This window comes from Zosterops lateralis (assembly GCF_965231275.1).
Source record: "Zosterops lateralis genome assembly, chromosome: 33".
In the NCBI taxonomy this organism is placed as follows: domain Eukaryota; kingdom Metazoa; phylum Chordata; class Aves; order Passeriformes; family Zosteropidae; genus Zosterops; species Zosterops lateralis.
In genome coordinates this window covers 3,142,697-3,166,489 of record NC_139793.1, presented here as the reverse complement: position 1 = coordinate 3,166,489, position 23,793 = coordinate 3,142,697, and the positions used below count along the sequence as shown (strand labels likewise).

The 23,793-nt window shown below is 60.5% G+C and overlaps 2 protein-coding genes across 3 annotated transcripts; both read left to right on the top strand.

Moving 5' to 3' along the window:
* Window positions 1–15,353: 15,353 nt before the first annotated feature.
* On the top strand, window positions 15,354–19,423 carry TSR2 (TSR2 ribosome maturation factor; the record flags this gene model as incomplete). Of its 2 annotated transcripts, none has more annotated exons than XM_083881427.1 (5): window positions 15,354–15,374; window positions 17,030–17,120; window positions 17,217–17,308; window positions 18,301–18,540; window positions 19,272–19,423. In XM_083881427.1, 5 exons carry the CDS (start codon window positions 15,366–15,368, stop codon window positions 19,341–19,343), a joined length of 504 nt encoding a protein of 167 aa, XP_083737553.1. In that variant the 3' UTR covers window positions 19,344–19,423. The 2 variants fall into 2 exon arrangements, with proteins under 2 accessions (XP_083737553.1, XP_083737552.1); XM_083881426.1 differs by lacking the exon at window positions 15,354–15,374 and adding an exon at window positions 16,770–16,850.
* Window positions 19,424–19,813: 390 nt separating this feature from the next.
* ZWINT (ZW10 interacting kinetochore protein) lies at window positions 19,814–23,379 on the top strand (the record flags this gene model as incomplete). The annotated part of the gene is made up of 6 exons (XM_083881306.1): window positions 19,814–19,842; window positions 20,275–20,359; window positions 20,850–20,955; window positions 21,745–21,911; window positions 22,715–22,765; window positions 23,293–23,379. 6 exons carry the CDS (start codon window positions 19,814–19,816, stop codon window positions 23,377–23,379), a joined length of 525 nt encoding a protein of 174 aa, XP_083737432.1.
* Between the last annotated feature and the right edge of the window lie 414 nt (window positions 23,380–23,793).

Sequence of the window (23,793 nt, the reverse complement as noted above, 5' to 3'; positions counted from 1 at the left end):
GGCGATGTCCTCGGGCGCGTCCCCGTCGGCGTCAAACCTGAAGGTGACCATCTTGCTGTCGTGGGTCTCCAGCTGGCACTCCACCGTGTTGTCCCCAGCTGAGGACACCTGGGGGGGTGGTGACACTGTGTGACACGCCGGGATGTCCCCAGAGGGTCCCCCAGTGCCCAGCCCCGCCCTGACCTGCAGCACGGTGAGCTGGAAGCGCGCGGGGCGCTGGCACGAGGCGCGGCGCTGGCGGGCGCGGGGCACCTCGGGGACATCGGGGACACGCAGCAGGGACACGGCCTCGGGGGCCACCGAGGGCTCCTCGGGGACAGGGAGGGTCGGGGCTGGTGGCATTGGGGACGGCGGTGGCATCTCTGGGGCTGGTGACATCCCCGGGGCTGGTGACATGCCCAGGGCTGGTGGCAGCTCTGGGGCTTGTGACATCCTTTGGGCTGGTGGCATCAGGGATGGCGGTGGCATCTCTGAAGCTGGTGGCATCCCCATGGCTGGTGGCATCATGGATTGTGGTGGCATTTCTGGAGCTGGTGACATCCCCACGGATTGCGGTGGCATCTCTGGGGCTGGTGACATCATCATGGCTGGTGGCATCATGGGTGGTGGTGGCATCTCTGGAGCGTGTGACATCCCCGGGGCTGGTGGCATCACGGCTGAAGGTGGCACTCCTGGGGCTGGTGACAACCCTGGGGCTGGTGACACCCCCGGGGCTGGTGGTATCACGGCTGAAGGTGACATCCCTTGGGCTGGTGGCATCATGGGTGGAGCTGGCATGGCTTGGGCTGGTGGCACCCCCGGGGCTGGTGACATCACCATGGCTGGTGGCACCACAGCTGGTGGTGGCATCTCTGAGGCTGGTGGCATCACGGACTGTGGTGGCATCCCTTGGGCAGGTGGCACCCCCGGGGCTGGTGACACCCCCATGACCAGCGGCATCACAGACGGAGGTGGCATCCCTTGGGCTGGTGCCATCATGGCTGGAGGTGGCATCTCCGGGGCTGGTGACATCCCCATGACCGGCGGCATGACGGGCAGCGGTGACACCCCCAGAGCCGGTGACAGCCCCAGCACTGGTGGCATCCCCGGGGCTGGTGACACCCCCGGCACCAGCTGTGGCTGCAGGGTGGGGACAGGCTGGGGTGGCATCCCTTGGGCTGGTGCCATCCCAGGTGGAGGTGGCACTCCTGGACCTGGTGTCACTCCTGGACCTGGTGCCATCCCCTGGGCTGGTGGCATTCCAGGACCTGGTGCCATCCCAGATGGAGGTGGCATTCCAGGACCTGGTGGCATCCCCTGGCCTGGTGACATTCCAGGGCCTGGCTGCAGCTGCACCATGGGGACCAACTGTGGTGACATCCCAGCCGGGGGTGGCACTCCTGGACCAGGTGTCATCCCTTGGGCTGGTGTCACCCCTGGAGCCGGTGTCACCCCCTGGGCTGGTGTCACCCCTGGACCAGGTGTCACCCCCTGGGCTGGTGTCACCCCTGGCACAGGTGTCACCCCCTGGGCTGGTGGCACTCCTGGACCAGGTGTCACCCCCAGCACTGATGTCCCCCCCGAGGCTGGTGTCACCCCCTGGGCTGGTGTCACCCCTTGCCCTGGTGGCACTCCAGGCGCCGCTGTCACCGCCGCGGGTGGCAGTGCCACCCCTGGTGCCACCCCTGGCCCCGGTGCTCCAGGTGCCACCTGTGGCTGTGTCCCCACTGTCACCGCCCCACAGCCACAGGTGTCCCCTTCCTGCCCTGGTGGCTCCGTGGTGGCTCCGTCCTCTGCTGTCCCCTCTGTCCCCTGCGTCACCTGCAGGACACGGGGCAGTGCCAGGGGGGAGTTGGGACCCCCAGGACCCCCCCAGGGTGACAAGGACTTACCTGTGGTGGCACAGGGGGGGACAGCCCGTCCAGGGGTCCCTGTGGGTACCCCCAGAGCTGCTCGGGGGTCCCGGTGACACCGCAGGGACCAGGGACATCCGGGGGGGGGACGTTGTCCTGGAGCCCCTCGGCTGTGGGGAGGGGGCAAAGGGGGGGTCACTGCTGGGGGGGCTCACTGGGGGCAGGGGGGCAGTTTTGGGGGGTTGGGGACAGATTTGGGGATACTGGGGACAGTTTTGGGGGCACTGGGGACAGTTTTTGGGGACAGTGGGGACAGTTTTGGGGGGTTGGGGACAGTTTTGAGGGTCTGGGGGCAGTTTTGGGGGGTTGGGGACAGTTTTGAGGGGCTGGGGGTAGTTTTGGGGATACTGGGGACAGTTTTGAGGGTCTGGGGACACTTTTAGGGGGCACTTGGGGTAGTTTCCAAGGTCTGGGGACACTTTTGGGAGAGCTGGGGGTAGTTCTAGGGAGGGCTTGGGGACAGTTTTGAAGGGTTGGGGACAGTTTTTGGGGGGCTGGGGGCGGTTTGGGGGGCTGGGGCATTTTGGGGGCATTAAGGACAGTTATGGGGGCAGTTTGGGGGTCTGGGGGCAGTTTTTGGGGGCACTGGGGGTAGTTTTGAGGGGCTGGGGACATTTTTAAGGGGACATTAGGGAGAGTTTTGAGGGTCTGGGGGAAGCTGTGGGTGTCCAGGGGCACTTTTGGGGTACCCAGGGACAGTTTTGAGGCTCTGGGGACAGTTCTGGAGTACCCAGGGGCACTTTTAGGGCCTGAGGATAGTTTTTGGGGTACCCAGGGGCAGTTTGGGGTACCCAGGGACACTTTTGGGGTACCCAGGGGCAGTTTTGAGGCTCCGGGGACAGTTTTGGGGGTATCCAGGGCCAGTTTTGGGGTCTGGGGACAGTTTTTGGGGTATTTGGGTCAGTTTTGGGGTACGCAGGAGCAGTTTGGGGTATCCAGGGGTCCATTTGATGATCTGAGGACAGTTTTTAGGGTACCCAGGGGCAGTTTGGGGTCTGGGGACAGTTTTAGGGGTATTTGGGGTCAGTTTTGGGGTATCCAGGGCCAGTTTGAGGCTCTGGGGACAGTTTTTGGGGCATCCAGGGGCAGTTTTGGGGTATCCAGGGCATGTTTGAGGCTCTGAGGACAGTTTTTGGGGTACCCAAAAACCCAGGGGCAGTTTGGGGTACCCAGGGGCAGCTTTGGGGTCTGGGGACAGTTTTTGGGGTACCCAGGGACACTCTTGGGGTCCCCAGGGGCACTCTGGGGGTCTCACCGGGGCCAGGCAGGGGCGGCTCCCGCAGCAGCTGCTGCCGGACGTGCTGATCCACCTCGGTGTCCTCGCTCTCCCCCCGGCCCTCGGGGCCCCCCGGGAGCCCCCTGCCCTCGGCCTGCTGCCTCCTCTCCCTCGTCTTCCTCACCAGGGCCAGCCGGTCCCGGATGGATTTGGCCACGGCCTTGGAGTCGCTCTCGTGGAAGAACCCGGATTTCACCTGGGGGGAGAGTTTGGGGTGTCTGGGGGGGCTCAGGGTGAGTTGTGGGGGGTGCCAGAGCAGAATTTGGGATGTCCAGGGGGGCACCGACAGCTGGAGGGGCTCAGTGTCAGTGCCAGGGAAATTTGGGGTGTCCAGGGGGGCTCAGGGTCAGTTCCAGGAGGACCCAGAGGGAAGTTTGGGGTGTCTGGGGGGGCTCGGGGGCAGTTCCAGGGGGAAATTTGGGGTGTCTGGAGGCTCAGGGGCAGTTCCAGGGGGATTTTGGGGTGTCCAGAGGGGCTTGGGGTCAGTTCCAGGGAGTGCCAAGGGGAATTTTGGGGTGTCTGGGGGTCTCAGGGTGAATTCTGGGGGGTGCCAGGGCAGAATTTCGGGTGTCTGGGGGGGCACCAAGATCTGGGGGGGCTCAGGGTCACTTCCAGGTGGTGCCAGGGGGAATTTTGGGGGGCGGGAGGTTTCGTTTTGGGAGAGGTTCAAGGTGAGGTTGAGAGATGAATTTTCGGGGAGAGGTTCCAGGTGAGATTTAGGGATCAGTTTTGGGGGAGAGGTTCCAGGTGAAGTCAAAGGATGAATTTTGGGGTGTCAGTTTTGGGAGAGGTTCCAGGTGAGGTTAAAGGATGAATTTTGGGGTGACTTTTGCTCTGAAAGTGGCTCAAGCAGAGTCAGAGGGACCAACTGTGGGTTCCTGGGTGGATTTTGGGGTCCCACTCCCTTTGAGGATTTCTCCAACTCATCCCAAACCTCCTCCATCCATCCCAAACCTTCTCCAACTCATCCCAAACCTTCTCCTGATCATCCCAAACCTCCTCCATCCATCCCAAACCTCCTCCTGATCATCCCAAACCTCCTCCATCCATCTCAAACCTCCTCCTGATCATCCCAAACCTCCTCCTGATCATCCCAAACCTCCTCCATCCATCCCAAACCTCCTCCTGATCATCCCAAACCTCCTCCTGATCATCCCAAACCTCCTCCATCCATCCCAAACCTCCTCCTGATCATCTCAAACCTCCTCCTGATCATCCCAAACCTCCTCCATCCATCCCAAACCTTCTCCTGATCATCCCAAACCTCCTCCTGATCATCCCAAACCTCCTCCATCCATCCCAAACCTCCTCCTGATCATCCCAAACCTTCTCCTGATCATCCCAAACCTTCTCCATCCATCCCAAACCTCCTCCTGATCATCCCAAACCTCCTGATCATCCCAAACCTCCTCCTGATCATCCCAAACCTTCTCCTGATCATCCCAAACCTTCTCCTGATCATCCCAAACCTCCTCCTGATCATCCCAAACCTCCTGATCATCCCAAACCTCCTCCTGATCATCCCAAACCTTCTCCATCCATCCCAAACCTCCTCCTGATCATCCCAAACCTTCTCCTGATCATCCCAAACCTTCTCCTGATCATCCCAAACCTTCTCCGTCCATCCCAAACCTTCTCCATCCATCCCAAACCTCTGGGGGTACCCAAGATGACCACGACCCACAGTTTCAGAGATCCATTAAAACCAGACCCCCAACCCTGAGGATTTTTGGGGTGTCCCCCCTCACCATCTCATAGGCCACCTCCTCGGGGACGTCGGCCTCCAGGTTGAAGCTGAACTCGATGGCCTCGTTGTCCTTGTGCTTCCCCTTGAGCTTTTTGGGGTCCTCCACCCAGAGGCGCAGCGCCAGCGCCGGCTCCAGCCCCGCGTCGTCCTCGGCCAGCTCCACCCGCAGCCCCGTGTCCTCGGCAAAGAACGCGTGGTCCAGCAGGTCCCGGATGGACAGCCTGGGCAGGGCAGGGGGGGCAGGGGGGTCAGTCCTGGGGGGGTCCTGGGGGAGTTCTGGGGGGTCCAGCAGGTCCCGGATGGACAGCCTGGGCAGGGCAGGGGGGTCAGTCCTGGGGGGGTCCTGGGGGAGTTCTGGGGGGTCCAGCAGGTCCCGGATGGACAGCCTGGGCAGGGCAGGGGGGTCAGTCCTGGGGGGGTCCTGGGGGCGTTCTGGGGGGTCCAGCAGGTCCCGGATGGACAGCCTGGGCAGGGCAGGGGGGGCAGTGGGGTCAGTCCTGGGGGGGTCCTGAGGGGGTCCTGGGGGGGTTCTGGGGGGGTCCAGCAGGCCCCGGATGGACAGCCTGGGCAGGGCAGGGGGGTCAGTCCTGGGGGGGTCCTGGGGGGGTTCTAGGGGGGTCCTGTGGGGTCCAGCAGGTCCCGGATGGACAGCCAGGGGCGGGGGGTCAGTGTGGTCAGTGAGGTCAGTGTGGTCAGTCCTGGGGGGTTGTGGGGGGATCCTGGGGGGTCTGGCAGGTCCCAGATGGACAGCCTGGAGATCAGGGAGGTCAGTGTGGTCAGTGTGGTCACTGTGGTCAGTGTGGGCACCATGGGCAGTGTGGCCAGTGTGGTCAGTTCTGGGGGGGTCCTGGGGGGTTCTAGGGGGGTCCAGCAGGTCCTAGTCCCAGATGGGGACTGGGCAGTGTGGTCAGTGGGGTCAGTTCTGGGGGGAGGTTCTAGGGGGTCCAGCAGGTCCTGGATGGACAGCCTGGACAGGGCAGTGGGGTCAGTCCTGGGGGGTTGGGGGGGGGGTTCTGGGGGGTCCTGGGGGGATTTGGGGGGTCCCAGGTGGACAGCCTGGTGTGTGGTCTGTTCTGGGGGGGTCCTGGAGGGTCCTGGGGGTTCCTGGGGGGTCAGTGTGGTGAGTATGGTCAGTCCCGGGGGGGTCCTGGGGGGTCCAGCAGGTCCCGGATGGACAGCCTGGACAGCGGGGTGGGCAGTGTGGTCAGTCCTGGAGGGGTCCTGTGGGGGATTTGGGGGGTCCTGGAGGGGGTCAGTGTGGGCAGTCCTGGGGGGATTTGGAGGGTCCTGGAGAGGTCCTGTGTGCGGTCAGTATGGTCAGTGTGATCAGTGTGGTCAGTCCTGGGGGGGTCTTGGAGGGGTCGTGGAGGGTGCTGGGGGCTCAGTGTGGGCAGTGTGGGGGTCCTGGAGGGTCTTGAGGTGGTCCTGGGGAGGTCCTGGAGGGGTCCTGGAGGGTCAGTGTGGTCAGTTCTGGAGGGGTCCTGGGGTGCTGCAGTGTCCTGGAGGGGTCCTGATGGGTTTGGGGGGGTCCTGGGGGCATCCTGTGGGGTTTTGGGGGGTCCTGGTGGGTTTGGGGGGGGTCCTGGAGGGGTCCTGTGGGGTTTGGGGGGTCCTGGTGGGGTCCTGAGGGCTGCAGTGTCCTGGAGGGGTCCTGGTGGGTTTTGGGGGGTCCTGGTGGGTTTGGGGGGGTCCTGGAGGGGTCCTGGTGGGATTTGGGGGGGTCCTGATGGGATTTGGGGGGCTCCTGGGGGTCCCAGCCCACCCCCTCACCTCTCAGCCTTGTTCTGCCGGATGCAGCCCTCGATGATCTCCTTCACCTCGGGGTCCGTCACCTTGTGGAAACTCGCCGGCTTGATGCCCTGTGAGGGGGACACGGAGCTTGGGGGGGCTCTGAGGGACTTTGGGGGGCTCTGAGGGGTTCTGAGAGGGGTTTGGGAGGCTCTGGGAAGGTCTGAGGGGCTCTGAGAGGGGTTTGAGGCGGTTTTGGGGGGCTCTGAAGGAGCTCTGAGGGTGCTCTGGGGAGGTTTGGGGGACTCTGAGGGGGGTTTGGGGGTCTCTGGGGAGGTTTGAGGGACTCTGAAGGAGCTCCGAGAGGCTCTGGGGAAATTTAAGGGTCTCTGGGGTTCTTTGGGTGCCTCTGGGTGTCTCTGAGGGGTCTCTGGGCTGGTTTGGGGAGCTCTGAAGGGAGTTTGGGGTTCTCTGGGGGGCTCTGGAGAAGTTTAGGGGGCTCTGTGGGTAAGGTTTGGGGTCTCTGGGTGTCCCTGGGGGGACTCTGGGGAGGTTCAGGGGGCTCTGAGCAAGGTTTGGGGAGGTTTAGGGGGCTCTGAGGGAGGTTTGGGGGGCTCTGAGAGAGGTTTGGGGGTCTCCAGGTGTCTCTAGCAGTCTCTGGAGGTCTCTGAGAGGGGTCTGGGGGGCTCTGAGCGAGGTTTGGGGAGGTTTAGGGGGCTCTGGGGAGGTTCGGGGGACTATGGGTGTCTCGGGAGAGGTTTTGGGTGTCTCTGGGTGTCTCTGGGGGTCTCTGAGAGGGGTTTGGGGGGCTCTGGGCAAGGTTTGGGGAGGTTTGGGGGCTCTGAGGGAGGTTTAGGGGGCTCTGAGCGAGGTTTGAGGAGGTTTGGGGGCTCAGGGTGTCCCTGGGTGTCTCTGGGGAGCTCTGGGGAGGTTCAGGGGGCTCTGAGGGGGGTTTGGGGGCTCAGGGTGTCTCTGGGTGTCTCTGGAGAGCTTTGGGGGGCTCTGAGGGGGGTTTGGGGGCTCTGAGGGGGGTTTGGGGGGCTCTGAGGGGGTTCAGGGGGCTCTGGGGAGGTTTAGGGGGCTCTGAGGGGGGTTTGGGGGCTCTGAGGGAGGTTTGGGGAGGTTTGGGGAGGTTTGGGGGGCTCTGGGGAGGTTCAGGGGGCTCTGGGGAGGTTCAGGGGGCTCTGAGGGGGGGTTGGGGGCTCTGAGGGGGGGTTGGGGAGGTTTGGGGAGGCTCAGGGGGCTCTGAGCGGGGTTTGGGGGGCTCTGAGGGGGGTTTGGGGGCTCTGAGGGGGGTTTGGGGTCCCGGGCCACCCACGCTGGTGACTTTGCGGTAGATCTGCGCGGCGTTGTGGCACTCGGAGTAGGGGTACTCGGAGGTGCCCATCTCCAACATGCACATCCCGAAGGCGTAAACGTCCACGGACTCGTCGTAGCGCTCCTCGTACATCTCGGGGGCCATGAACTCGGGGGTCCCTGCGGGGTGGGCTCGGTCAGGGGGGTCCCCAGGGCTCTGTCCCCTGCAGGGACCCGGGGGAAGGCGGGGAGGTCCCCTCGGAGGTGACAGGTTCGGTAAACACACGTTAATGGGTATAAAATGGGAATTTTGGGGGATTTCAGCGATCGGGTTTTGTTGTTGGTTTGATGAAGTTTGTGTCAACCTGGTGGGGTGTGGGCAGTGCCAGGGCAGTGTCACCGTGTCACTGTGTGTCACCTGTGTGTCATTGTCACTGTATGTCCATGGCCACCCTCAGTGCCAGGTCAGTGTCACTGTGTCACTGTGTGTCACCTCTGTGTCACCGTCACTGTGTCCATTGCCACCCTCAGTGCCAGGTCAGTGTCACCGTGTCACTGTCACTGTGTCCTCTGTCCTCCTGTCCCTGCTGGGTGCCACACTGTCACTGAGTGTCCCCACACCGTCACTGAGTGTCCCCACACCGTCACTGAGTGTCCCCACACTGTCACTCGCTGTCTCCACACCGTCACTGAGTGTCCCCACACCGTCACTGAGTGTCCCCACACTGTCACTCGCTGTCTCCACACCGTCACTGAGTGTCCCCACACCGTCACTGAGTGTCCCCACACTGTCACTCGCTGTCCCCACACCGTCACTGGGTGTCCCCACACCGTCACTGAGTGTCCCCACACCATCACTCGGTGTCCCCACACCGTCACTGGGTGTCCCCACACTGTCACTGGGTGTCCCCACACCGTCACTCGGTGTCCCCACACCGTCACTTGGTGTCCCCACACCATCACTGGGTGTCCCCACACCATCACTGGGTGTCCCCACACTGTCACTCAGTGTCCCCACACTGTCACTCAGTGTCCCCACACTGTCACTGAGTGTCCCCACACTGTCACTGGGTGTCGCCACACCGTCACTCGGTGTCCCCACACCATCACTGGGTGTCCCCACACCATCACTGGGTGTCCCCACACTGTCACTCAGTGTCCCCACACTGTCACTCGCTGTCCCCACACTGTCACTGGGTGTCGCCACACCATCACTCGGTGTCCCCACACTGTCACTCAGTGTCCCCACACCGTCACTGAGTGTCCCCACACTGTCACTGGGTGTCCCCACACCGTCACTCAGTGTCCCCACACTGTCACTCACTGTCCCCACACTGTCACTCAGTGTCCCCACACCATCACTCAGTGTCCCCACACTGTCACTCAGTGTCCCCACACTGTCACTCAGTGTCCCCACACCGTCACTCAATGTCCCCACACTGTCACTGAGTGTCCCCACACTGTCACTCGCTGTCCCCACACTGTCACTGGGTGTCCCCAGAGATCAGAACCAGGAGGAGACACCCCTAAACATCAACACCATCAATCACTGTCCCCTTGTCCCCAATGTCCCCAACACCCCTGAGCCACCCCACTGCCCCCAGCCCATCCCGAGGCCCCCGTGTCACTTTGCTGTCCCCAAACAGGGCCCACAGGTGGCTCTTGTGGGGCTGATATTCCTGGCTCTGACAGATTTTAACCTGCCGGCAGCTGTGAACTTTCTCCCAAGGAAAAAATTCTCAAGAAATTTTCTTCTCAAAACAATCTGGGCAAACAACTCTCTTTTCTCAAAACTACTAGAACTCTCCTTTCTCAAAGCAATCTTTCTCCAGGTGGAGTTTTGCTGAACTGGAATTCACTTTTTTTTTTTTATCTGAGCCACCCCAAATCATGACAACGTTCACCTTCCAAAGAACCAGAGGTCACATATCATTATCTGAGCCACCCCAAATAGTGACAACTCTCACCTTCTGAAGAACCAGAACTCTATGTATTTTTATCTGAGCCACCCCAAATGATGACAACTCTCATCCTCCAAAGAACCAGAAGTCATGTCTCATTATCTGAGCCACCCCAAAAGGTGACAACACTCACCCTCTAAAGAACTGGAATTCACTTTTTTTTTTTATCTGAACCACCCCAAAATGTGACAATGCTCACCCTCCAAAGAACCAGAACTCTACGTATTTTTATCTGACCCCCCCCAAAAGGTGACAACTCTCACCCCCCGAAGAACCAGAGGTCACATATTACCTGAGCCATCCCAAAAGGTGACAACTCTCACCCTCCAAAGAACCCAGAGGTCACATATTGTTATCTGAGCCATCCCAAATCATGACAACGCTCACCCTTCAAAGACCCAGAGCTCACACACCATCACCCGACCCCCCCCAACCGGTGCCAGGGCTCACCGATGACGCTCTTGGCGAAGGACGTGCGCATGAGCGTGGCCAGCCCCAGGTCGCCGATCTTGACGGAGCCCGTGGGGCCGGTGATGAAGATGTTGTCGCACTTGAGGTCGCGGTGGATGATGGGCGGCGTCCTGGTGTGCAGGAACTGCAGCCCCTTCAGGATCTGCCGGCACCAGCTGCGCAGCACCTTGGGCTTCATCACCTTGAACCGCTTCAGGTACCTGCGGGGACGGCCGGGGACGGGGCGGGATGAGTTTGGGGTGTCTGAGTTTGGGGAGAGCTGCAAAGGGTCAGTTGTGGGGTTTGGGATGAGGTTTGGGGTGTTGGAGTTTGGGGAGAGCTGCAAAGGGTTAATTGTGGGAGTTCAGGATGAGTTTCGGGGTGTCCCAGTCCTTGGGAGGGGCTCAACATGAGCTCAAAGGATCAATTGTGGGGTTTGGGATGAGGTTTGGGGTGTCTGAGCTTGGGGAGAGCTGCAAAGGGTCAGCTGTGGGGTTTGGGATGAATTTTTGGGGTATCTGAGTTTGGGGAGAGATTCAAAGGGTCAGTTGTGGGGTTCATGATGAACCTTGGGGTGTCGGAATTTGGGGAGAGCTGCAAAGGGTAAATTGTGGGGTTCATGATGAATTTTTGGGGTGTCTGAGTTTGGGGAGAGATTCAAAGTATCAACTGTGGGGTTCAAAGTGGATTTTGGGGTGTTCCAGTCCTTGGGAGGGGCTCAAATGAGCTCAAAGGATCAACTGTGGGGTTTGAGATGAATTTTGGGGTGTCTGAGTTTGGGGAGAGCTTCAAAGGGATCAACTGTGAGGCTCGAGATGAATTTTGGGGTGTTGGAGTTTGGGGAGAGCTTCAAAGGGTCAGTTTTGGGGTTCATGATAAATTTTGGGGTGTCCCAGTCTTTTGGAGGGGTTCAGGGTAAGAGCAGAGGACCAACTGTGGGATTCAAGGTGCATTTTGGTGATTGTCGATGTCAGAAGAGCCTCAAGCTGAGTTTGAGGAACCAACCACAGCTTTGGAAGAAGCTCAACACCAACTTGAGAGGCCAGTCAGGGGGTTTATGACAAATTTTGGGGTGTCCCCATCTTCATTCATCACCCACACCCCCGATGTCCCCTCAATGTCCCCCCGGTGTCCCCCTGGTGTCCCCCCGGTGTCCCCCAGCTCACGTTTTGAGGGTGCCCGAGGTCATGAGCTCGGTGACGAGGACGATACACTTCTTTCCCCGCAGGGAGGACTCCCAGGAGTCGTAGAACCGGACGATGTTGGGGTGCTGCAGCCCCTTGAGCATCTCGGCCTCCTCCTTGAAGCGCTGCTGCTCCGCCTTGGTCAGTTTGCGGTCCTGGGGGGCACGGACAGGCCCCAAAATCTGGGTTAGCTCTGGGTTCTGGGGGGGGTGTTTGTAGTCCCCAGCCCCAGCATCATCATCGTCATCATTGTCATCATCATCATCATCATTGTCATCATCATCATCTTCATCACCATTCTCCAACCCCAGTATTGTCATCATTGTCATCATCGTCATCATCATCATCATCATCTTCATCATCATTCCCCAACCCCAGTATTGTAATCATCATCATCATCATTGTCATCATAACTTTTATCATCATTCTGCAACCCCAGCATCATCATCATTGTCATCATCATCGTCATCATCATCTTCATCATCATTCCCCAACCCCAGTATGGTCATAATCATCCCAAAGCCTCAGGGTCATTGATACCATCATCACCATCATCATCATCCCCAAACCCCAGGGTCATTGACAGCATCATCATCATCATCATCCTCATCATCCTCCAACCCCAGTATCATCATCATCATCATCATTTTATCATCATTCCCCAACTCCAGTATCATCATCATCATCGTCACTATCGTTATCATTATCATAATTTTCATCATCATTCTCCAACCCCAGTACCATTTTCAGCATTGCCATCATCATCGTCATTGTCATCACCATCACCATCATCATCGCCATCATCGTTTTCATCATCAGTCTCCAACCTCAGCATCATCATCATCATCACCATCACTATCCCCAAGCCGTTGACAGCATCATCATCACCATCATCCTTATCCCCCAACTCCTGTATCATCATCATCATCACTGTCACCATCATCTCCAAGGTTGTTGTCCAAACTCCAGGGTTGTCGTCGTCATCGTCGTCATCATCATCATCATCATCATCATCATCATCATCATCATCATCATCATTCCCCAACCCCAGTACCATCATCAATGACCTCAGGGTCATTGCCAGCATCATCATCGTCACCATTATCATCATTATCATTGTTGTCGTCTTCATCATCCCTAACTCCAGTACCATCATCATCATCATCCTCCAATCCCAGACTTGCCATCATCGTCGTCACCATCACCAATTCCAGTATCAATTCAAGCATCATCATCATCATCATCATTGTCACTTCTAAACTCCAAAGTTATTGCCATCACCATCATCATCATCCTACAACTCCAGGGTCATCATCTTCACCCCAAACTCCATCATCATCATCTTCATCATCCTCATCACTATCCTCCAACTCCAGGGTCATCATCATCATCATCATCCCCCAGCTCCAGGGTCATCATCCTTACCCCAAACTCCATCAACATCATCTTCATCATCCTCACCCCCAAACTCCATCAGCATCATCTTCATCATCATCACTATTCCCCAACTCCAGGATCATCATCATCATCCTCAACACCCAGCTCCAGGGTCATCATCCTCACCCCCAAAATCCATCATCATCATCTTCATCATCCTCATCACTATCCCCCAACTCCAGGATCATCATCATCATCCTCATCCCCCACTCCTGGATCATCATCCTCATCATCTTCATCCTCACCCCCCCCCCAACTCCTGGATCATCATCCTCACCCCAAACTCCATCATCATCATCTTCATCATCCCCCAACTCCAAGGTCATCATCCTCACCCCCAAAATCCATCATCATCCACCAGCTTCAGGATCATCATCATCCTCCAACTCCAAGATCATTATCATCATCCCATCCACCACTCCTGGATCATCATCCTCACCCCTAAACTCCATCATCATCCTCATCCTCACCATCCTCACCCCAACTCCAGAGTCATCATCCCCCAACTCCAGGGTCGTCATCCTTACCCTAAACTCCATCATCATCCTCACCCTCAAACTCCATCATCATCCTCACTCTCAAATTCCATCATCATCATCATTCCCCAACCCCAGTATCGTCATCAGTGACCTCAGGGTCATTGCCAGTATCATCATCTTCACCTCCCAGCTCCAGGGTCATCATCTTCAGCCCCAAAATCCATCATCATCATCATCATCATCCCCCAACTGCAGGATCATCATCACCATCATCTTCATCATCATGCCCCAACTCCAGGGCCGTCATCCTTACCCCCAAACTCCATCATCATCCTCATCATTATCCCCCAACTCCAGGGTCATCCTCACCCCCAGTTTTGGGGCACCAACGGCTCCTTTTGAGGGGAATTGAGGGGATTTGGGGTTGGCTGGGGGGTGCAGAGGTGGGACTGGGCTCAGCTCTGGGGCTCCTGGTGAATTTGGGGTCTTGATTTGAGGGGCCACTCGGGGGGTTCATGATGGATTTTGGGGTGTCCAGCTTTGGGAGGGCTCAAGGTGAGCTCAAAGGTTCAGGGGTGAATTTTGGGGATCATTGATATTAGAATAGCCTCAAGCTGAGTTTGAGGAGCAGTCACAGCTTTGGAAGGGCTTCAACAACAACTTGTGGGGTCAGTCAGGAGGTCTATGATGAATTTTGGGGTGTCCCAGTCTTTGGGAGGGGCTCAAGGTGAGCTCAAAGGATCAATTGTGGGGTCCATGATGGATTTTGGGGTGTCCCAGTCTTGGGAAGGGTTCAGGGTGAGCTCAAAGGATCAGGGGTGGGATTCAGGGTGGATTTTGGGGATCACTGACACCAGAAGAGCCTCAAGCAGAGTTTGAAGGATCAACCACACTTTTTAAAAGCAGCTCAACACCAACTCCAGACCCCAACCACCACAAATCCCAGGACACCCTCACCTTCACAAAACCCTCCAACACCCACCCAAAAAAAAAAAAAAAAAAAAAAAGCAAACAAAAAACCCAACCCAGCTCCCACCACACATCCTCCCCCCTAAAAAAAAAAAAAAAAAAAAAAAAAAAAAAATCCCAATTTCACCTCCCACCCCCCCAAATTCACCCCAAAACTCCCCCCCCCGGGGGTCGGGGCTCACCTGCAGCTCGCACCAGGCCACCTCCACCCAGGTGTCGGTGTCGAACCCCTTGAAGACGGTCTTGAAGGCGCCCCGTCCCAGCTCGATGTCGAACTTGAGGAAGCGGCCGCCGGGCGAGGTGGCCACGGCCTTCATCTCCGCCTCCTCCTCACCTTCCTCTCCTCCTCCTCCTCCTCCCCCTCCCCCGAGGCGGGGGTCGCCCCCGGGGCCGGGCTCGGGGTCTCCGCGCTCGCCCCGCTCCTCCTCCTCCTCCAGCAGCTCCACGCTCTTGCGGAAAAAGCGTTTTGGGGGAGCGGGAGGAGTTTTGGGGTCCCCCAAATCGGCTGCCATGATTGTCCCCTCACCCCAAACCCCCCCAAAAAATAAAATTTTTAAGGGGTGATTCCCCCCCCCTCCTCCCTGCTCGCCGCCCCCTCCCCAGCCCCGGCTGCCCCTATGGATGGGGGGAGGGGGCTGCGTGTCCTGGGGGGGTTTCTTGGGGGGTCACCTCGGTTTTTAGGGGTGTCCCCCCCTCCCCTTTTCGGGTGTCCCCGGCGGTGGCCGCGTCACCCCCCCCCCCGTGCGGGGGGACAAAGAGGGGGCGGTGGGGTGGGGGGTTAATCAAGGGGGGCGTTAATTAATAAGAGCAGCCGGGTTGGTTAATTAATTGGGGGGGTCCCCGAAATCTGGGGGGGGTAGAAGCATCCCCCCGCCCCCCCCCCGCACAGCGCGGCTCTTCCTGCGGAGGAAGGACTTCCGGGGGCAGCCCCCCCCCCCCAAAAAGGATGCTACAGGTACGCCCGCCCCCGAGGATGCTGCGGGGACCCTCCGACCCCCCGGGGGGGTATAGGGACCCTTGGAAACCCCCCCCGGGGGGCTATAGGGACCCTCAGATCCCCCCCAGGGACTATAGGGACCCTCCCCGGGGGCTATAGGGACCCTCGGACCCCCCCAGGGGCTATAGGGACCCTTGGACATCCCTCCCCCGGGGGCTATAGGGACCCTCGGACACCCCCCCCCCCCGCTGCCATAGGGACACTCTGATCCCCCGGGTGTCCCCCCCCCAAGGATGGCACAATTATCTCAGCCCCCCCCCCTCGCTGTGGGGCACCCTATGTATCCTATAGGGGCGGGGTGTGCCCCAGTTCTGACCCCTAAAGCCCCTCCTGGACCACCATAGCCCGCCCCCTATAGACCCCCCTGGCCAGTTCCTGTGTGCCCCCTATAGAACCCGCTGTGCCCTCCTAGACCTCATAGAGCCCCCTGCCCCTAAAGCCCCTGTGCCCTCCTAGACCCCATAGAGCCCCCTGCCCCTAAAGCCCCTGTGCCCCATAGAGCCCCCAGCCCCTAAAGCCCCTCTAGTCCCCCTGGAGCTTCTCCACATCTCTCCAGCCCCTGTAAACCCACCACTCCCTATAGTGCCCTCATATCTGCCCTGTGCCCCTATATGCCTCAGAGCCCCCTGTGCCCCATATCTGCCCTGTGCCCCATATCCCCCCTGTGCCCCATATCTGCCCTGTGCTCCCATATCCCCCCTGTGCCCCATACCCGCCCTGTGCCTCATGTCCCCCACAGTCTCCTGTGCCCCCATATCCTCCCTGTGCCCCATATCTGCCCTATACCCCATATGTCCCGTAGCACCCTGGGCCCCATATCCCCACTGTGCCCCATATCCCCCCTTTGCACCATGTCCCCTACAGCCCCCTGTGCCCCATATGCCCCACATCCCCTGTAGCCCCCTGTACCCTCATATTGCCCTTGTACCCCATATCTGCCCTGTGCTCCCATATCTCCCATATCCCCTCTGTGCCCCATATCCCCCACAGCCCCCCCTCTGCCCCCATAGCCCCCCTGTGCCCCATATCCCCACTGTGCCCCAAATCCCCTATAGCCCCCTGTGCCCCCATATCCTCTATAGCCCTCTGTACCCCCATATCCCCCCTATGCCCCACAGCCCCCCCAGCCCCAGCCCCCCACGCCCCGCCCCCTCACTCTCGTCACGTGACCACCTTATCGCGGGGTCTGTCGGGAACTGTAGTCCCGTCCTGCCTCCAGCTGAGGCCACGCCCCTTAACGCCACGCCCCCACCGCCACGCCCCCCACGCGTCCATCGGTGACTCGGGGATCGCTCTGTTACGTCTCTCGCTCGCGGGTTCGGCGCTCGGCCGCGCGGGCTGCGCAGCGCCGTGATGGCGGCCCCCGGAGCGGAGGCGCGGGCGCTGTTCGCGGAGGGGGTTCGGGCCGTGCTGGGCGGGTGGGCGGCGTTGCAGGTGAGGGGACACCGGGGACACCTTGGGGACACTGGGGACAGCCGCGAGCCGTGCTGGGGGGGGGCGGGCGGCGCTGCAGGTGCGGGGGGAGCAGCCTGAGGGAGCTCCGGGGGACATTTGGGGACACTGAGGGGACCCCCCGAGGTGTCCTCACGTCCCTCCCCGGGCTGTCCCCGCAGCTGGCGGTGGCGCAGGGTTTCGGGGGGCCTCAGGGCCCCGAAAAAGCCGCGTGGCTCAGCTCGGCGCTGCTCGACTTCTTCACCCAGAACGGTGCGTGCTGCCCCTCCCCCACCCCGGGAAAAGGGGGGAGGGGAGGGCCGGGGGTGGGGGAGGGGCAGAGGTGACCCCCACCCCCAAATCCCGCAGCTGACCTGGAGCAGGAGGAGGTGGAGGATTTCCTGGCCGAGCTGATGGACAATGAATTCGACACGGTGGTGGAGGACGGCAGCCTGCAGCAGGTGGGCTCCCAGTACGGACCAGTACGGACCAGTATGGGCCAGTGTGCTCCCAGCAGCTTGCCCGGCCTCCCCCAGTCACTCCCAGTCCAGCCCAGTTTGTCCTCAGCATCTTCCAGTGACCTTTGTCCTCTCCTGGGACCCTTGGTGCCTTCCCAGTAGCTCCCAGTATAAACCAGTATGGACATGGGGTTTCCCAGCAGCCTCCCCCAGCTACTCCCAGTTCATCCCAGTTCATCCCCAGGCTCTTACCAACATCTTTCAGTGTTCCCAGTGCTTCCCAGTATAGACCAGTCTGTCCTCAGTGCTCTTTTGCTTCCTCACAGTACATCCCAGTACCACATATCACCCCTCAGCACCCCCAGACCCATCCCAGTTCATCCCAGTGCTCTTTTCCTTCCCCCAGTATATCCCAGTTCTCTCCCCCGTCCTTCCCAGTCCATCTCAGTGTCCCCCACACACCCTCAGACCCATCCCAGTACATCCCAGTCCATCCCCAGTCCCACACATTGCTCCTCAGCACCCCCACACCCATTCCAGTACATCCCAGTATATCCCAGTGCCCTTTTACTTCGTCCCAGTACATCCCAGTCCCACTCAACACCCCCTAGACCCATCCCAATCCATCCCAGTGCCCTCCCCAGTCCTTCCCAGTTCGTCTCAGTGTCCTCCCATACCCCCAGACCCATGCCAGTACTCTTTTCCTTCCCCCAGTATATCCCAGTCCTCTCCCAGTCCTCCCCAATCCACCTCTCTGTCCCCCCCATAGCCCCAGACTCATCCCAGTCCATCCCAGTGCCTTCCCCAGTCCATCCCAGTCCCCTCCCAGCCCTCCCCAGTCCACCCCAGTCCCCTCCCAGCCCTCCCCAATCCATCCCAGTGCTCTCCCAGTCCCCTCCCAGTCCTCCCTAGTCCCATACATCGCCCCTAAGCACCCCCCACACCCATCCCAGTGCCCTCCCAGCCCTCCCCAGCCCCTCTCTGTCCCCGTGCAGGTGAGCCGGGAGCTGGTGACGCTCTTTGCCCGGGCCCGGGGCGGGGACGTGGGGGCCATGGGGGCGGCCCTGGGGGCTCTGTCCCGCCGTGGCCCCGCCCTGGCCGCAGCCTTGGCCTCAGCCCGGCCAGGGGGAGACCCCCAGAGCCCCCCCGGGACCCCCCCCAGAGCCCCCTGGGGCCCCCCAGAGCCGGGGGAGGAGGAGGAGGAGGAGAGCGGCGAGGAAGAGGAGGAGGAAGAGGTGAAGTCACTGGGATGACGTCATTGTTTGGGGGGGCGTGGGATAGGGAGGGTGGTGATGATGTCATCAAAGGGGGTGAGGATGGAGTGGTGAGGTCATGGGGGGAGGCTGATGATGGCATTAAATTGGGGAGGTGGGACCCCCAAGTGAGGAGGGACTAGGGGGTGATGATATCATTCAGTCCTGATGATGTCATTCGATACTGATGACATCATCAGAGTAGGTGGGGATTTGGGGATGACATCATGGGGTGTAGCCCTGGGAGTGTATTAATGATGTCATTATATTGAGAGGTGGTAACTCCCTGGGACCCCCATGTGAGGAGGGACTAGGGGGGTGGTTATGTCATTCCTGATGATGTCATCCAATACTGATGATGTCATCAAAGGGGGCAGGAATGGGGTTATGAGGTCATGGGGTGTAACCCTTGGGGGGTTCCAGATGATGTCATTAAATTGAGGGTGGTAACTCCCTGGGACCCCCAGGTGAGCAGGGACTGGGGGGTGATGATGTCATTCAGTCCTGATGATGTCATCAAATGGGGGAAACGGGGAAGCTGGGCTGGGGCAGTGACACTGTCACCAAATTTAGTGAGTGGGAGACCCCCCCAGGACCCCTGTGAGGGAAAGGGAGGCCACTGATGACGTCACCAAGAGTGTGTGTGTGTGTGTGACACTGATGATGTCACTAAGGGTGTGTGTGTGACACTGATGACGTCACTGTCCCCGCAGGCGATGGAGTGTGGCACTCCCCCTCCCCCCTCGGACGGCTGGACCGTGGTGCAGCGGCGGCGGCGGCGGTGACGGGGGGAGGGGTGTCCTGTGTGTCCCCCCCCAGCCTGGGGGACACCCCTCCCCCACCGTGCTCCCCAAACTGGGGGGGAATAAAGTTGGCAAAAACGGTCCTGTGGTTTATTGGAGGGAGAGGCTGCTAAGAGAGACCCGGGCCTCTTTGCCACCCGGAGATCCCTCCCAGTATAACCCACTCCCGTCCAGTTTAACTCAGCCCCTCCCAGTATAACCCGGCGCCGCCCAGTGCCCCGCCCAGCCCCGCCCATCAAGGCGGCCGCTCTGAGGGCTCAAGGCATCTGAGGGGGCGTGGCTTTGCAGCCGTGGTTTGCGATTGGCTATCGCTTCATGGGCGGGAACGCTCGTTCCCCCTTCTCACGCGGCGATTGGTCAACTGTACTCAAAACGTGCGGGCGCGGGCGGTGATTGGCCGCCGCCGCTGGGGTGGGCGGGGCGAGGCGGGAGAGCGGGAAGAGGCGGCGGCGATGGCGGCGCGGCTGGAGCGCGCCCGGGGGTGAGCGCGGCCCCTGAGGGCTCCCCGGCCTCTCTCTTGGGTCGGGGCGTCCCCAGGACTCTTTGGGGGGTTCACTGGGTGCCATGGGGGTCCCTGAGGGTTCCTCGGGTTCTTACGGGGTCCTCGGGGTGACTCCCAGCCCCACACGGAGCGCTGCGGTGTCTCGGTGCCCTCACGGCGTATCCTGAGGGCTTTGGGGAGGGAGGGAGGGTCGGCAGGGGGGTCTCCTCATCCCCAAGGGGGGGGTCTCCGAATAGAGGTGCTGGTTATTTCCAAGTCTCCACTCGTGTCACTGTGGAGGTTTCCTCGTTCTTGGAGGTGTTTGAGGGGTGTCCCCCCATCCCTCCCGTGTCCCTGGGGGTGTCCCCCCATCCCTCCCGTGTCCCTGGGGGTGTCCCCTCATCCCTCCCGTGTCCCCTCCCGTGTCCCCAGGGCGCTGGCAGCGCTCGAGGCCGCCCTGGCCTTGGAGGAGGAGGAGGGTGATGTCCCCACCCCGGTCCTTGTGGAACATCAAATGGTGAGACCCCCTGTTATAGTATTTTATACAGACATTCTCCTTAACACCCCCAAAACTGCCCTAAAGCGCCTCAAAATAGACCTGCAGCACCCACATCTTCCCCACATCTGTCTTTGGCTTCCCCGTTTGCCCCTCAACACCCTCACACCTCTTCTAAATTTATTTCTGATCTCCCAAATTCCCCACAGCCCCTCCATCTGTCCTTGAGTCTTCCAGACACTCCCCCATTTATCCCCTAAACTTTTCTGACCACCCTATTTCTTGCCATCCTTTCTACCCTTATATTTTCCCCTAAATGTTTGGTTTTTTCTTCTATCCGCACCCTATTTTTGCCCCACACCTTTAACACCTGCTCAATGACCTCCCCCAAAATCCTTTGGCACCCCAAATCCTCCCTGACACCCCAAACCTGCCCCCCAAATCCCCCCTGACACCCCAAACCTGCCCTTAGCACCCCAAATCCCCCCTGACACCCCAAATTTCCCCCCAGGACACCCGGAGGAAGCAGAAGCTGCTCCTGTCCCAGCTCCGGGTGCTGAAGCTGCTCCTGGGGGTCATTGAGAACCCGGGGCTGCCCCTGGCCCCCACTAACCTCCGTGAGCCCCCGTGGGATCTCCCCAAAACCCCCTGAGCCCCCCAAAACTAACCCAGAGCTGCCCTCAGCTTGTGTGAACCCCCAAACTGAACCCCAAAATCCCCTGAGCTCCTAAAGTGCTGGGTTGACCCTGAACCCCTTGGTGCTCCTGGGTCTGGTTTGGGGGTTCCTGGGTCCAGTTTTGGGGTTCCTGTGTCTGGTTTGGATGTCCCAGTGATCCCTTTGGGAGGTCCCGATGATCCCCAGGTCCCTTTTGGGGTCCCCCTGTGTTTGGGGATTCCTGTGTCTGATTTGAGGCAGGAGTTTGGGGGTTCCTGTGTCCTTTTTGGGGGTCCTTGTGATCCCTTTGGGAGGTCCCGATGATCTCCATGTCCCTTTTAGGGTGGGAGTTTCTGGGTCTGGTTTAGGGTTCCTGGGATCCCTTTGGGGCAGGGTTTGGGCGTTCTGGGTCCAGTTTGGGGATTCCTGTGTCCGGTTTGGAGGTCCCTGGGATCCCTTTGGGAGATCCTGATGATCCCCAGGTCCCTTTGGGGTCCCCCCGGGTTTGGGGGTTCCTGGGTTAGGATTGGGGCGGGGGTTTTGGAGGTTCCCGTGCCCTGTTTGGAGGTCCCAGTGATCCCTTTGGGAGGTCCCGATGATCCCCAGGTCCTGTTTTGGGGTCCCCCCAGGTTTGGCGGTTCCTGTGCCCTATTTAGGGGTCCCTGGGATCCCTTTGGGAGGTCCTGATGATCCCCGGGTCCCGTTTTGGGGTCCCCCGGGTTTGGGGGTGCTGACGGGGGGCTCCCCACAGGTGAGGCGGCAGCCCAGGCCCGGGGCCGCTGGCGGCAGCTCAAGGTGGGCTACGGGGGGGCCCTGGGGGTCCTGGAGGGGGCCGTGCCCCCCGCCCTGGCACAGCTGAACCAGGGCCAGAGCCTCCTGCAGAGAGGGAGGGAGGCCCTGGAGACACGGCTGGCACAGGTACGGGGGTCCTGGGGGGTCCCAGGGGTGCTGGGGAGGGACTGTGTGGGTGCTGGGGGTCCCAGGGCTGTGGGGACACAGTGTGGGTGCTGGGGGGTCCCAGGGGTGCTGGGGGAGTCTTGTGAGTCCTTTGGGGGTGTCCTGGGGGAGTCTGGGGGTCCCTCAGGGGGAATGTGGGTGGGTCCCTGGGGCAGGTTTAGGGATCCAGAGGCAATCCAGGGGTGCTGGGGGGGGTCCTATGGGTGCTGGGGAGGGACTGTGGGGGTGCTGAGAGGTTCCAGGGGTGCTGGGGGGGGACAGTGTGGGTCCTGGGGGTCCCAGGGGGGCTGAGGAGGACTGTGTGGGTGCTGGGGGGGGACAGTGTGGGTCCTGGGGGTCCCAGGGGGGCTGAGGAGGACTGTGTGGGTGCTGGGGGGGGACAGTGTGGGTCCTGGGGGTCCCAGGGGGGCTGAGGAGGACTGTGTGGGTGCTGGGGGGGGACAGTGTGGGTCTGGGGGGACAGTGGGAGTCCTGGGGTACAGGAGGGTTTGTAGTCCTGGGGTGTCCCAGGGTGCTGGGGGCATGCTGTGGGTCTGGGGGCTCCCAGGGATGCTGTGTGGTGGGTCTGGGGGCTCCCATGGGTGCTTGGGGGTGGGGTTAGGGGCACACTGTGGGTCTGAGGGCTCCCAGGGGCACACTGTGGGTCTGGGGGCTCCCATGGGTACTTGGGGGGTGGGGTTAGGGGCACACTGTGGGTCTGGGGGCTCCCAGGGGTGCTGGGGGGTGGGTCTGGGGGCTCCCATGGGTGCTCTCCCTCCCCCCAGCAAGAAGAGCTGAAGGTGAAGCTGCGTGAGGCCACGGAGAGACGGGACCAGGTGAGACTGGGGGTCACCCCGGGGGTCCCCCTCACCCTGGGGTGCCCCTGCCCACCGGGGGGTCCATTTGAGGGGTCCCTTCCCTCCATTTTGGGGTCACCCGACTGTGGGATCTCTTTCTCCCCCAGTCTGGGGTGTCTTTCCCCCAAAATCTGTTGTCTTTTTCCTCCCAATTTGGAGTTTTGGTCTCTCCCAGCTTGGGGTTTTTGCCCCTGAATTTGAGGTCTTTTCCTTCCTAATTTGGGGTCCCCTCCCCCCCCAGTTTGGGGTCTTTTCCATCCAAATTTGGGGTCTTTTTCCTGCCGAATTTGGGGTCTTTTCCCCCCTAAATTTGAGATCTTTCCCTCCTAACCTGGGCTCTCTTTCCTCGGTAATTCGGGGTCTTTTGCCCCCAAACTTGGGGTCTTTTCCTCCCAAACTTCGGGGTCTTTTCTCCCCAAATTCGGGGTCTTTTTCTCGCCTAATCTGGGGTCTCTTCCCCTCCTAATTTGGGGTCTTTCCCCCAATTCGGGGTCTCTCCCCCCCAGCTGCTCCAGCGGGTTCAGGAGCGGCGCCAGCAGCGGCTCGGCCGGCAGGGGGCGCTGCAGGCCCTGAGGGAGGCGGCGGCCAGGTGAGGGCAGGGGGAGGGGACAGGTGAGATGGGGACAGGTGAGGGGACAGGGGCAGGTGAGATGAGGGATAGGGGAGATGGGGACAGATGAGGCAACAGGTCAGAGGACAGGTGAGATGGGGACAGGGGAGGGGACAGGGGACAGGTGAGGGGAGCGGACAGGTGAGATGGGGACAGGGGAGGGGACAGGGAAGGTGAGGGGTCAGGGGGCAGGTGAGGACAGGTGAGGGGACAAGTGAGTCCTGTGAGTCCTTTGGGGGAGTCTGGGGGTCCCTCAGAGGGGATTTGGGGGGTCTCTGGGACAGGTTTAGGGATCCAGAGGCAATATGAGGGGTGAGTTGGGGGTCCTGGGGGGTCTGAGGGCAATTTTGGTGAGGGGGTCATGGAGAGTGTCCCAGGTGAGGAGGATCAGGAGACT